The following is a 15,453-nucleotide window of genomic DNA, read 5'->3' as shown; positions in this document are numbered from 1 at the left end:
CTGGCGGTTCAAACCTACCAGCCACTCCTCGGAAGGAAGATGGGGCAATCTACTTCCGCAGTGATACTGCCTCGGAAACCCAAGGAGGGGTCGCTGAGTCGGGTCCGACTCTACGGCACATAACAACAACACAAGTCTCTGTAGCTTAGAAACCTCTTTGTAAAGTAAGCTGTTTCCTACAATAACATTTGTAGGAGCATCCATTTCAGTGCATACAGTAGGGCCTCAATAAATACTCATTGGTCTTAACAAGGGGAATGACAAGAAGATAATTGTGGGATAGATCAGGATGACGTTCTAACAACTGCAAGCTCATGATGCTTTTGCAAAGACCAGTCTAGGGTGCATAGGAAATGTCACTCAGCAAGTATTAGGTTAAAGAACTATTTTGCCTCAGTGGTTAAGGCAGAGCCTCCCTCAAAAAAAAAAGAAAATCAAATTCCAGAAACACAAAGTGTTTGTCAAGGGTTAAACAAGATTCTAGATATTTAGCCTCAAATGCAAGTTAACCCTGCATTTGTGCATCATGCGTATTAATTCTAGTGAGAATACATGAAACAGTGTTAATCTCCTGAAATCACAGTCTGATATGAAACAAATCATTCTTAAATTCTAGATTTCACTAAGTATTTTTAAATCTATATAATAACAAGCATAAACCAAGAAAATCTTTCCATGGAAGTCTTATGTTGGTACTGAAAACTTCACTTCCGAGGTGCTATAAACAAAAAAGGAAGGAAAAAATCCAAGGACCGGGTAAGTGATTCCCACCATTCAATTCAGAAGTGTAAATCATCTTTCTTTTCTGGCGACCTGGGGATGTATCCAGGTTCTTGCTTATCAACTGCAAATGGCAGGGAAAAACACTTACAAAATGTGTCATCTATTTCTTAGCTCTGTAAAGCATGTGTGCTATCTACTTCAACATGCTAAAAGTGCTTTCTGTATTTTTCTATCCTGACCTCCTATTTGTGCAAAATTTCTTTAGAATTGCTCTCCTGTGTATGAGAGAGGAGGAAAGAAGAACGACACCAGAGCACAAAAGACAAATTTTCTGAAGCACAAAGGCTTTTCTTAGGTCTACTCTAAAGGGTGCTTGCAAAGTGGAAATGACACAAATCATGAGCAAACTCACAGTTCGAATAAGTGCCTGCTCACTTCTGCATCAACCGCACTGAGAGGGTCGTCCAGAAGGTAGATGTCTGCATCTTGATACACTGCTCTGAAAAAAGTAGAGATATCAGACAGGAAAATGCTTCACGCTTCCCGACTCTTGCCTAACGAATTATGACAGCAGTGAACGATTTGGATGTTCATTACAAAAGAGGAAACAGAACAATCCAAGACAAGGGCTTCACACAGTACCCAACACACAGTAAGTGTGTTCCATGCATTCACCCCATTACAAGCTACGTAAGAGGCATGCAGAACAGCAATTTTAACAAGTTTGCTTCGATTCAACATATTATCTAGTCATGAAAACCAAAAGGTGCAAGAGAACTTTATAAATATCTCCTGTATTCAAAGAGAAACTTCAGACAGCTTTTGTGACATGCATATGTGTGCTCAGCAATTGATCGTCATCCTCTCTGCTCCATAATGACATTAATGTAAGGGCCCAACACGAATTGGTCTTTGAGTGATGGGGCATTTGTGTTGACTCACATAGATGGGGTGGCAAATATTTGTGGGTTCAGGATGGGAGCTGGGGCAGCAGGAACAGGGAGGCTGAGCTATGCATGATGCCCTGAGGGAGTGGGCAATCGCTATTGCAGCCCTGGTGCCCTGTCACTGACATGCAATTTACCTTGCCAGGTTGATCCGTGCTTTCTGTCCTCCACTCAGTGTGGCTCCCCGATCTCCTATCACAGTTAGATCGCCATCCTCCAAAAGCTGTAAATCCTTTATGAAGAAAGGGAAAACTGAAAATGCATTCACCTATTGTCATCCTAAACTTCTAGCGTTAATTCTTGAGGAATATACATGCATTTGATCAAGAGCAATGAATATATTCCAGAGTGGCTAAATTATAACCTTGAACCTTTCAGAAAATTCTTAGGGACTTTTGGTTCATTTCTATACTTTTTTGAAGATATACACATCTAACCAATATAACAGGTATTTACTTGAACATCCAATATATGTCAAGCATGGTCTGGGGACAGAGAATAGCAGTGAACAACATTCTTGGAACTTCCATGGCAAGAAACGACAACACAAAAGCAAGCAATTATGAATGAAAACGGTGATATGTATTAAAAGAAAAAAATAAAGCAGGCTTGGGGGAAGAGAGAAGGATAGCAGAAAAGTCCATTTTATATTAGAGGGTCAGGAAGGTCTCTGATCAGAGGGGACTTAAGCACAGACCTGTCAAAGGTGGAGTAAGCCAAGGCTACGGCGCAGCTTCATGCCCAGGCTGCTCAAACAATAGCAAGGAGGCCAGTACAGCTGGGGCAGAGTGAGTAAACAATGGTGGAGATGAGCGCAGAGGTAGACAAGATGAGCCATGGTTAATGTCACTGAACATTCAATGATGTTGAATTGGCAAATGTTGTGTTATCTATATTTTTAGATAACAATTAAAAGAAAAAAGCTTATGGAGGAGGCAGGAAGGGAGGGGGAAAAAAAAACAACATGCCAAGATTTCATTCCAGATGGAATGGGAGGGGAAGCTGGGGGAGCAATAACCCAATCTGACTTAAGTCCATGAAGAATCACTCTTGCCTCTGTCTGGAAAACAAACTACAAGGGGATAAGGATGAAAGTAAGATACAGGCTAGGCCAAACAAAATACCGGCATGTGAGTTAAACATTTACCTCAAGTAGATACACTCCCTAGAGAGAACAATCATGGGAGAAAGAAGGGCTGCTTATGCACAGGGAGACAGCTCAGGGGGCAGGAGTATATGGAGGGATGGACAAAGGGAAGAGGCAACTATGGGGAGGAAGTGGGAGGGGAGAAAAAAAAAAAAAAGACACAGGCTAGGACCCTACCCCAATAATCTCTGCAGTAAATGACAGTGGTTTGGACCAGAGTGGTAGCGGTAGAAAAGGAAAGAAGTGGTCACACTCTGGACACATTTGAAAGGTAAAGTTCATGTGGCTGTTGATGGGATGGATGTGAGGGTGAGGCAAAAAGAGATGAACTACAAAGTTTCTGGCGTGAGAGAGGAGAACAGGGCCATCGTTAGTGAGATAGGGAAGATGGTGGGCGCAGGGTTAGGAGTTGAAATCTAAGGTTCCGTTATGGGCAAGCTGAGATGCCTAGTGGGCATCCAAATGGTGATGTAAGCTGGCAGCTAGATCTACAAGTCTCACCATCTGTGCCAAAGACGTAGATGTGGGAGTCAGTATAATAAGTAGCTTTAAAAGCCATGAGACTTAGTGTATCAAGGAATAAGTATGTTTTAACTAGCCATTTTGCTGATCTATGTCTCTGTTTCCCACTTTCATAGAGGGGATAACACCAGACCTATGCCGTCACTGTTGTATTTAAGACATAGGTAATTCACTGATAGACAAACATCTGCACAAGTAAAAAGAGTGGAAAGAGCAGTCTGGGCAGAAAAACCTAAAGGAAATGGAATGGTGTGCTGGAGGGACAGTGACCAGATCAGCTGGACTGAGTCAATGCTTGTTCCATACAGACCAGAATAAACTAAAGGCTAAGGAGGATATGAAATTCTGATGTGACGATTTGTCAATCTGTCAAAAGTTATATTTTAAGAAATAAATTGACAAAGCATAGTATCTTAAAGAAGAAAAAAAGACAACAAAAACATCCTCAAAATGACAGGGTAATAATCAGGTTTAAGTTACATGATGTTATGTTAAAAAATCTTTACTTAGGTTGCATATAATTATCACTAGGCAGGTCCTGACAGAGACGAGCAGTTTGTTGGTTATCTACTAAATCTCACAAGCATCAACCTAGCACTAGAAGAGAAATCAATAACCCTTCCTGCTGATGATGCCCTCATTTCTCTATCCCTACTCTGGCAAATTTGAGAAGAGAGCAAGTGGTGTCTTGGGATTTCCATAAGAAAGTCCTTTAATCTCTGAGTCTTGCTTTCCTCTTCTACAAAAGAAGTTGGAGAAGCAAGGATTATCAAAGTCAAAGTAACCTGTGATGATCGAAAGACATCAACGTGTGAACACTCTCTACACATGGAAACAGCATATGAATTCATTGTAACTTGCTACTAAAACCAGCCAAACTCACTGCCCTCGAGTGGATTCCAACTCACAGTGACCCCCTTTGAGTTGCAAAGGTGGTAAATCTTTATGGAAGTAGACTGCCCAGTCTTCCTTCTGCGGAGTGGCTGGTGGGTTTGAACTCCCAGCCTTCTGGTTATCAGTCAAATGCCTTAGGCATTATGCCACCAGAGTGGCTGATATATGTTTTTTAATCAAACCAACAATGAGACCCCATGTGTACTATGAATCACAATAAAGAAAATGAGCCACTAAAAGGAAGAGATATTTCCATTTAACCCACGCAAACAGCCACCCAGGGACACCAGACACACATGGGGTTTGCTACATACTCAAAGTCTAATCAGATTGCACTGAGAAGAAAAAATATGAAAAATTATTTCATATTATTCATTATTATTTCATACTATTTCTTTGTTGATCTCAAAGTTAATATCACCTCTTACTTTTGATTTTCATGAAAATAATGAGACATTTTAAGACAGGTTCCCAGCCTTCAACCTTCCCACACATACACTGTTTAGCTGGCCTCCATTTCATTGCTGACAATCCTTGTAACGTGTTCTCCTAAGTTTTTGTTCATCAGTTTTATGTTGTTTGGTTTGCTTTCTCAAAATAGCATCAAGTTGTATAGCACAGCAACCTGAGCCATTTTCTAGAGAAGGCACTTAAAATCTATTCTTTCATTCAGCACAGTTAAGGAAAAAGAAATGGGTGCTCTCTGAGTTTGACAGTACTTTTGAGTGTGCTGTTGACTCTATTTATGGGCAAGCCTCAGATACAAAAAACACTGAAAAGGATTTTAAGTAAAATCTGAGTCAGGCTCATTTCCTAAGCACAGTTCTCTGCTTTGGTTAAGGTGAAAGCATGCACTGAGCATCTATTACAGTTCTTCCCAATGAGAGGAAAGTATTCTTACGTTAGTAACCTGTCAGCTAAGGTTAGCCAATTATTTCATCTATGGCTGTTTTCACCAAAAAGCATACACACAAACTAGAGGAAAACCAGAACCTGGTTATGTTGGCTGGATATCCCCAGACCAGAAACATATGATGTCAGAGACTTATGGTAGAAACACCAGTGAGGAGACAGCGGAAGAAGCCTAGAGAGGTACTGAGAGTTGACCCAAGCCTCTGGCAAGGGACTAGATTTTAGAAACAAGTAAGAGTCTCAGGGCATTGTGCACAGCTTTTCTTCCATTTGAAACTGCCTTTCTTACTATGGCCTGTCAATATCCTACCCATCCTTCCAGGCCCAGGAGCTCCAGTGGTTCAGTGGCTAAAGCATTTGGCTGATAACCAAAAGGTCAGTGGTCCACACCCACCAGCTTCTCAGCAGAAGAAAGATGAGGCAGTCTGCTTCCGTCAAGGTTTACAGTTTTGGAATTCGGAATCAACCTGATGGCAATGGGTTTCCAGGCCCAGGCCAGACCCTCTCTTCTACGAAACCATCCGTGAGTCTCACCAGTCAGAAATCACATCCCTTTCTACTGGGTTCCCAAGTCTTTGATTATATTGCTTATAAGAAGCCCCTTCCCCCTAATTCTGCTTCATAACTTTAAGTGTATAATATGGCTTATATCCCCATTCACCTTGAGTTAGTTCCTTGATGGTAAGAACTATGTATTAAGCATTGTTCTAGATATGAGAGAGGAGGGGGAGATACATCAGTCAGTCAGTCCAAGGGTGGCACAAATAGTTAAGAGCTCAGCTACTAACCAAAAAGGTTGGCAGTTCAAAACTACTCAGAGGCAACTTCAGAAAAGAGACCTGGTGATTTATTTCCAGAAGATCACAGCCACTGAAAAGGCTATGGAGTACAGTTCCATCATGAACCACAGGGGGTTAACATTTAGTCAGAATCAACTCAACGGCAATTGGCAAGCTAGATGGATAGAAAGAGAGACAGACAGACAGACAGACAGATAGATAAATAGATAGATAGTTTGATTTTCCCCAGAGATGAGGCAATTGAGACTAAGAGAGGTTATATAATAGGCCCAAGGACTCCCAGTTGTTCAACTCCAAAACCAAACCAAACTCACTGCCGTGGAGTCAGTTACAATTCATAGTGACCTGTTCTTGGGTTTCCGAGGTGGTATCACTACGGAATTAGATTGCCCAATCTTCTTTCCAAGAAGTGGCTGATGGGTTTGAACCAACAGCCTTATGGTTAGCAGTCAAATACCTTAGGCACTACGCCACCAGAGCTCCCAGTTGTTCAGCAAGAAAGTTAAATTTAAACCAAGTACATTTCATTTCATAGGAGCTCTGGTAGCATAGTGCCTACGGCACATGACTGCCAACCAGAAGGCTGGTGGTTCAAGCCCAGAAGGAAGGTTGGGCAATCTACTTCCATAGTGATACCGCCTCGGAAACCCAAGGAGGGGTCGCTATGAGTTGGGTCCGACTCAACGCCACATAACAAAAACAACAACAACAACATTTCATTTCATAGCCTTTGATCTCTCTTTCATATAACACTGTCTCAAGTAGTTACTGAAAAATATTTCTAAAATCAAGACAACACTAAAATAAACCAAGGCTTAAAGCCTTTTATATCCAAATACAGAAGTATTAATCAATTTAAACAGTTTAGTAAAGAAAGAAATTGAGACTCAACCCCAGATCTGTCTCACTCCAGGGCCTCAGATTTTAACCACTACCCTAAAGTATCTTAAGGAGCTCTGGTGGTGTAGTGCTGAAGGCATTTGACTGCTAACCCAAAGGCTGTTAGTTCAAACCCACCGGCTGCTCCTCAGAAGGAAGGCTGGGCAACCTACTTCTGTAGAGATACCACCTGGGAAACCCAAGGAGTGGTGGCTATGAGTCAGATCTGACTTCACAGCAGTAAGTGAAAGTAACTTAAGTTAGGTTTTTTCTGAGGTATGTTCTATGACTTACTATTATGCTACTTGGAATATGTAGCTGGCCTAAAGTAATGGTGCTAAATGTGAATTGTTACTTATCTCATTATTTTATTTCAGAAATGTGTTTAACTTAATGAACGTACACTTCCACGTGAAATGTTGTTGTCGGCTGCCACTGAATCAACTCCAACTCATGGCAACCCCGTGGACAACGGAATGAAATGCTGAAGAGGAGTCCTGCCTCCTCTTCATAACTGCTGATTTGCTTGAGTCCACTGTTGTGACCACTGTGTATCCTGAGGGTCTTACAACCTAGGAGGCTTATCCTCCAGTACTCCATCAGACAATATTCTGTTGTGCTCCATAAGATTTTCATTGGCTGATTTTGGAAGTAGATTGTCAGGTCCTTCTCCTTAGTCTGTCTTAGTCTGAAGTTTTGCTGAAACTTATCCACCATGAGTGACCCTGCTGGTATTTGAAATACTGGTGGCATAGCTTACAGCAAAAGCAAGCCACCAAAATATGATAAACTGACAAATGGTTACTTTAATTACAACCAGTATAATACATCTGTCATTACCGGTGTTAAGTGCCATCAATTGTGACTTGTAGTGACCCCATGTGACACAGAAGTGCCCCATAGGATTCTCTAGGCTGTAATCTTTACAGGAACAGACCATCAGGTCTTTCCAGCAGGGAGCCACTACATGCATTTGAACCACCAACCATTTGGTTTAACAGCTGAAAACTTAACCACTGCACTACCAGGGCTCCATATAATACATCTTAATTGTTACTAATAGATCCAAAAAGAGAAATATTGCTTATTTCTATTTGTCTTTTCCCCCTCTAGGGTTTTATTTTGGGGAAGAAGAAATTTATTAGGAGAAAACTTTGCTTCATTCATTCATTCATTCACACACTTAGAAAAAAAGGGCTGTAACACATAACAATTGGTACCATTTACCAAACCCCTGGCATGTTTTCATTTTAGATGTATTTTCTACAGTCTTTATAATAATCCCATATTACCCCATTTAGTAAGAAAGGAAACCAAGGCAAACTCCTGGATTTGCCCAGGTCTATTTCTCTTCAAAGGCCAAGCCTTTGTACCTACCAAAAATCAAAAAAACCAACGCCACTGCCATCAAGTTGATTCCAACTCATAGCAACCCTACAGGACAAAGGAGAACTGCTCCTGAGCGTTTCCAAGGCTATAAATCTTTACAGAAGTAGAGTGCCTCATCTCTCCCACAGAGTGGCTGGTAGGTTCAAACCATCGACCTTTTAGTTATCAGCCCAATGGTTTAAACACAGAACCACCTCCCTTCTGTACCTACAGTCCAAAATAATTCTAGGAAGTGCCTGTTCTCTTGTGGCTATCTCATGCCCATCTGTGATACATGTTGATCCCTTGCACAAAGAAAGTCTTACGCAGCATTTCAGACTGTGGTAAAACCTTTTGGAAACTATGTGATCTAACATCACCATTTTGCAGCAGAGACATCCGAGGCTAAGGTGGTAACATGGTGTATTCAATAACAATGCCTAGACTGGGCTCCACTTCTTTTCTGGAGATCCTCATTCCATGTCACTGTACCATTCAAAAAATAGGACAACAATCTACATTTCTAAAACATGAAACAACAAACAGAAAAATCTCTGTCATCAAGGCCAATGGATGGCCCAACTTATGGGGGCCCGAATCACACTGGGATCTATGCGAATTGAGGGTGGTGAAGCCCAGGAAAACTGTTCACATTACTGTCCAGTCCTCCCATCTGGCTTTGGTAAAGTCATCAGACCCTGGGGGAAGTGCTGGGCAGCAACCATTGTCCCAGCACCTGCCTTTCTCTAGAGATGTCCAAACGTGAGAGAACAGAAAGGCAGTGGGGAACTAGCTCCAAAAATGAGAGAACTCTAAATCCTATACCAGATGGAGCTGAACCTGATTCAGGCAAAGAAAATGCTTGAAATCTGTTTCTTCCACAGACTACCTTCATCAATCATCCAATTTCTAAAATAGTTCTTCCTTATAAACTTCCTCAATCAAGAGGCACCATGAAAAAGCCTAGAACCTAAAGTCACACATGTGGATTTGAACATGAACTGCAAGTGTTTAGGTGAGTCATTCAGTTTCCCTAAACCTCAGTTTTATGAATTATGAAGACAGAAACATCTAAGATGATGGAAAGTTGTAGTAAAAGATTTAATAAGCATACCCCTTTGCATGCATGTATGTGTGTGTGTGTGTGTGTGTGTGACAGAGAGAGTGAAAAATATTTAACATATGGTGGATTTTGAATAAATGGGTGTTATATATATTTTCTTTCCTCCCTCTTCTTATATAGTATATATACTATTTAATAAAAATCAAGCCATTACTGCTATCTGGATATCATCTCTGAAAACATATATCTCATTAAAAAATAACCCAGGAGAAAGAAATAAAAGTCCATTAAAGAACAAGTATTTTTTATCACATCCTCATAAAATGCTACTTATCTAATACAATCTATGATCTCCAAGGCACTGTTCGAGCAAAATTACTGTTTCTTCACAAAGCTGGTTTAGAGCCTTCAACATCATACCTTTTAAAGGCTGTCCTAGCATTTTCCACAAAGTATAAAAGAACAGTTGGATGTCCAGGCTGCACTGAACAGATCCTGTGGAGAGTCCTTTAGGGCTTATTATTCACTGATTTTTATAACCCACAGAAGGTAACACAGATGACAGCTTGCTAGCCCCTGAAGCCAAATAAACATCAGTATTTACCTTTTTTTTTTTTTTCTAAATTATACTCTCCTATCACGTATGTTCAGTTTTCATCAGCCACTTACCTATTTTATTTTAATCATAATAAACAGTTAAGCATTTTCTCTTGTCATTTTCTGACAAACCTCACAACATTTCTGAAAACAACAATCTCTCCCCCTAGTGAAATTTCACAGTATTAAAAAGAAATTTTAAGCCATTCCATTTTCTTCAAAAACTAAATTACTAGTCAAAAAATAGAGTAGAGGGGAAACTATAGATTAAAAAAGACCTAAGAAACATATTAAGATGATCAAAGTACAATGTACAAACCATATCTGAATTCTCATTCAATCAGACTGTCGAAAATATTTCTTAATGCAGTAATTAAAGAAATGTAAAAGCTTGTTGGAAAGATGATGATATTAAGGAATTTGAAGTCATCTTTTGGTGTGATAATGTGGTATTTTTTTTTATAAAAGAGTTTGTATCTTTTAGAGATATATACATAATAAAATATTTAGAAATGAAATAACATGCTGTCTAGTATCTGCTTCAGAAATAATTTGAGGAATGGGGAAAAGCAGAGGGCAGAAGTGTGGTAGTTAAATTTGTAGGTCAACATGCCTGGGCCTGGTTAAGTGGCTGGGCAGCTGGTGATCTCCCCATGATGAGACTGGCAATCCACTCAATGGTGGGATCTACTACAAGCAGTTGAGTAGCTGCCTTTGGGATGTGGTCTGCTTCCAGTATATATGGAGAAGCCTTGCTCTAGCTTATGGCATGCATGGACCCGTAGCCATGTTGTTGTTCAGAAGCCTGCCATGCTCTGCTGACCTTGGGACTTACAATAGACTTGAATTAATGGCCTGCCAGGTAGTTTGGTAATATCGAGACTATGCCATTTTATTTGTCAACCTGGGGGCTTGTTAGCCTCAGCAGACAGTAGCTGCCTGAGTGAAGAAAAGCCTCTAGCTTCAGTGGGCCAGGAGCAAGAGGCAGAGCTGAAGCCCAAGACAGAGGGGCTTTCACATAGCTCCTAGAGCCTGGCACTTGGAACTTGGACTTAAACCCTCCAAATTTTAAGAATAAACTCCTGTTTGTTAAGGCCATCCCATTTGTGGTATATTCTTATCAGAGCAGCACTAGGTAACCAGAACAAGAGGTACAGATAAAACAAGATCAACCACAAGTTGATAGCCTGGAGCATCACTGAGGATGAGTGATAGGTACATGAAGGTTCATTATACCACTTTACTTTTGTAAATTTTTGTAACTGCATTTAAAAATAGTTTAGGGTCTGGCTACCATTACTGAGCATTTCAATCAAAGATTCTAAAGAAAAATCCTGACCAAAAGGGGGAAAATGCAGCACAGAATTTTAAATTCTCATAGAATCCAGACTTTCTGGAGTCATGGAGGCTGGATGAACCCTCAAACCTAATGTCTTGAAGTAATCTTTAAACAAACCAAAAATATCCCCTGAAGCCTTCTTCAAATCAACCAACAGTCTAGCTTAATTAGTGAAGAATGCCTGCCTTGAGTGTTATGCTTTATTAAGAATTATCTATATGGGATCAAATTGACAACAGTAACTTGAAAGGTTAGGTAAGAAACTTATAGGGCAGTGAGTTTATGTTAAGGAGTGAGGAACAACTTGGAAAAGGAAAGTAAGAATGTCACTCAATTGCACATGTAGACATTGTTGAACTGGTGTGTGTTTTGCTGTGTATATTTTCAACTACAGTAAAGTAACTTTTTTAGAAAAGTTAGAAGTGAGCAAAACTTTGTAATATAAAACTAAAAAAGCATTCTACAAATGTCACTATCACATTAGGATTAAAAGAGTAGTATGCGTATGTGTGTGTGTAAACCCAGAACACTAGCTCAAAGTACTAAATAATGCTCGTAGCTCTTTTAAAATAAAATAAATTTAAAAAAAAAAAACAGTTCTAACAAAATTTGTAATTTAAACTAGCACTAGTTGATTTGAGAATTTGAAATTTAGAAGTAATTCACTTACCTTTTTTAAGGCACAAGCCTTTATAACTTTTTCATATCTTTCCTTTTCGTATTTCTTGCCAAATAGGATATTACTCCTCACAGTTCCTGAGAACACCCAGGGCTGTTGGGACACATAGGCAATTCTGCCTTGCACATTGACCAGCCCATGACTGGCGGGCAGTTCCCCCAGCACAGCACTTAACAGCGATGACTGAAACAGATTGGAGAAAAGCACATGTGTACCATGAACACTCAGGACAAGATAAGGCATTGTAATACAGCCTTCCCCAGCCCTGCAAGCTTGAAATACATTAGAGCCCTTTAGCGTAAAACAGGAAAAGTGACAGCACTGAAAGTCACAATAAGAAACAGAAGTAGCACTACTGGTAAACCAACATTTGATAAAGAATAATAACCAAACAAGAGCTTAACCATCTACTCTGTCCCTAAGAGTTTCCCCCAAAATGAAATGCCATTATTGAACAAGTACTAAGAATGTTGGCAGGAGCTCTGGTAGCGTAGTGCCTAAGGCACTTGACTACTAACCAGAAGGCTGGTGGTTCAAACCCACCAGCCACTTCTTGGAAGGAAGGTTGGGCAATCTACTTCCATAGTGATACCACCTTGTAAACCCAAGGAAGGGTCAGTATGAGTCAGGTCTGACTCCATGGCACATAACAACAAGAAGAATGTTGGCAGCAACTAACAAAAAAAAATACTGCTTTTGAGTCAATTCCAACTTATAGTGAGCCCCCCAACCGGGTGTCCAAGACTATAAATTTAACAGAAGTAGATTGCCTCATCTTCTTCCCATGGAGCAACTGGTGGGTTTGAACCACTGACCTTCTGGTATCATCCAAATGCCTCACCCACTGTACCACCAGCGCTCCTTAGCATCAACCTAGTAAACTGTATTTCATATATGGATATGCATCCCGGTATCCTTTTGACAAAGTACCTGTTCCTGAAAAGCTCCGTGTACTTGTTACTGAAAAGCTATGTGTAAATAATGCATTAACTGCACTAGGAAAGATCGTTATTTAAAGGAACTCTGAAGTAACTCATGATTCCAAGAGAAAAAAAAATCATTGTAAAGGAAATAAACACCCTCCTGCATATACAGTCTATATTTAGATTTCTGTATTTTGTTGGTTTAGAATGCCTAAGACTGTGAAGGAGCACATTTCCACATTTCCAAGGACTCCATTACAACATACACATGTGATGCACCTGTGCATACCCCTCAGTGCTTAGCACACTGAACTGAAATAATCTGTTTGTGAATCTGTCTCCCCCAGAACCTGGGAGTTCCTTAAGGGCAAAGGTGTCTTGCTTATATTTGTGTCTTTCGCTCCCTAATTGTGTGTTGATGTTAGTTGGATAAGTCACATGAGGAAATGTATAAGGCCTTCCAGAAGAGCCTTGATAACTTCCAGTCTTCCTGTAGCGCCTCAGGTGAACTCTGACAAAAACAAGTTCCTGCCTTCTCAGTTATTCTATCCCTGAGTAGTGGTAACAAAAACAATTTCCTTCACTGAGATGTCTAACCAGTAGACAGGGTTTCCCAACTATGCAGCCTGGAGCAACAAGAAGGAAAATATAACATGAATGCCCAGACTTATTTGGCCATATAATGGTTTAAAAAAAAAAAAAAAAAAGTGATTTGGTAAGGAAACTTTCTTTGTTGGTTACCAGGGGTTGGAGGGGAGGGGAGGAAACACTGCAAAAATAAAAAAATAAAAATTATTTTTAAAAAAAGTGATTTGGGTGAAAGTTTACAGAGAAAATTGGTTTTCCATATAAATTTATACAAATTTCATTTTGTGACATTCATGGCAATCACCATAAATGGAACAGCACTCTTCCCACTTCCTCCCTGTGTTAAGCATTTCCCTTTGTCCTTTCCTATCTCTTTCTACCTTCTTAGCTTTGTTGTTGTTGGTATGTGCCATCGAGTAGGACCCAACTCACAGCGACCCCTCCTTGGGTTGCCTTGACAGAAGTAAATTGCCCCATCTTCCTTCTGAGGAGTGGCTGGTGGGTTTGAACTGCCAGCCTTCTGGTTAGCAGTCAAATGCCTTTAGCCACTATGCTACCAGAGCTCCTCCTTCTTAGCTTTATCCCTGGGCAAATGCTGCCCTTTTGATCTCATATGGTTGATTGTTCTAATGAGTGCATACCTCCACCATGCCACTGTTCACTTAAAAGCCTATCATTTGGTTGAAAGTTGAACCATGGGGATGAGTTAGTTCCAGGCCTGAAGGGTGTTTAAGGGCCACAGCCTTAGAGGTCCCACTAGTCGCTATCACACCAGTATGCCTGGTCATTTTTGATAATTTTGAGTTTTGTTCCACATTTTTTCCCATCCAGGACCTCCTACTGTGATCCCCTTCAGAGGAGTCAGCAGTGGTAGCTGGGCACCATCTAGTTCTTCTGGTCTCAAGGTTGTGGAGGCTGGGGCTCATGTGGGCCATTAGTCCTCAGGAGTAATTATTTTCTCATGTCTTTGTTGGCTGTGTAATCTTATTGCAAAACTCCTATTCCACAGAACCCACTTTGGGAAATACCGTTACTGTTTTAAACACAACTTGGACTCAAACCCAATTTGAATTTAATATGGGATGAGATGTCATAGCAAGCTGCCAAATGGCATTTAACTTACCTTTCCTGCTCCCACAGGTCCAATCACAGCTAACAATTCACGAGGTCTGACAGTGAAGGAAAGGCCTTGTAGGGTTGGGGTTTCTGATGCCTACAAACGAAAGTTTCCAAAAAGGTGCTCATGTCAAAAAAGTAAAACAAAGCATTTCAAAAATAGAGAAAATAACACAATAGTCATCGATACATAAATGCACCTCACATCTTTTTCCATCTACCTTACGAAATTGTCTTCTGGAGCCCCCTTTTAATTCAATCCAATTTCTTTGTGGGGTTTGAACTACTGTTCTCAGAAAATCCCATTCTTGTACCAGATTCTCAAATCAACACCACTCTACATATCCACAAAATTTACGTAATAAAAATGACAAGCTCACCTTCTTAAAATGAGAATTTCTTGGTACACATAAAATTACTCAAAAACACATTCTTAAAAAGAATATTCTATATGAAAGGTTTTAATAATTACTAAGTTTTCATTTGGGAGCTCTCGTAGCATAATGCCTAAGGTGCCTGACTGTTAACCAGAAGGCTGGCAGTTCAAACCCACCAGCCACTCCTTGGAAAGAAAATGGGGCAATCTACTTCCGTAGTGATACTGCCTTGGAAACCCAAGGAGGGGTTGCTATGAGTCGGGTCCGACTCGATGGCAAATAACAACAATACAAGTTTTCATTTAAGCCTGGACTTTTATCTATTTTAATAATCTCCACAAGGTGGCAGCATAAATACAAGGCATGCCTGGCCCTTTACTGTCATTACAAGATTTGAAATCTCTAATATCGCTCCAAAAACCAAACTCAGGAACTCTGGTGGCATAGTGCCTAAGGCACTTGACTGCTAACCAGAAGGTTGGCGGTTCAAACCCACTCCTCGGAAGGAAGGTTGGGCAATCTACTTCCATAGTGATACCGCCTCGGAAACCCAAGGAGGGGTCGCTATCAGTTAGATCT

General features: G+C 40.5%; 1 protein-coding gene across 1 annotated transcript in view; it reads right to left on the bottom strand.

Annotated features, from left to right (window-relative positions):
• ABCC4 (ATP binding cassette subfamily C member 4) overlaps positions 1-15,453 on the bottom strand; it is a 441,806-nt gene that overhangs the window by 231,120 nt on the left and 195,233 nt on the right. The window contains exons 9-12 of the mRNA XM_007944012.1: positions 14,505-14,594; positions 11,862-12,053; positions 1,808-1,902; positions 1,136-1,222 (exon numbers count right to left, since the gene is read on the bottom strand). Of these exons, the coding sequence (XP_007942203.1) occupies positions 1,136-1,222; positions 1,808-1,902; positions 11,862-12,053; positions 14,505-14,594 (464 nt within the window). The remainder of the gene's footprint in view (positions 1-1,135; positions 1,223-1,807; positions 1,903-11,861; positions 12,054-14,504; positions 14,595-15,453) is intronic.

The sequence above is a fragment of the Orycteropus afer genome, unplaced genomic scaffold (assembly GCF_000298275.1).
Source record: "Orycteropus afer afer isolate SDZICR_OR568_19922 unplaced genomic scaffold, OryAfe1.0 scaffold00117, whole genome shotgun sequence".
NCBI classification, from domain to species: domain Eukaryota; kingdom Metazoa; phylum Chordata; class Mammalia; order Tubulidentata; family Orycteropodidae; genus Orycteropus; species Orycteropus afer.
This window is presented reverse-complemented; position numbering and strand designations above follow the sequence as displayed.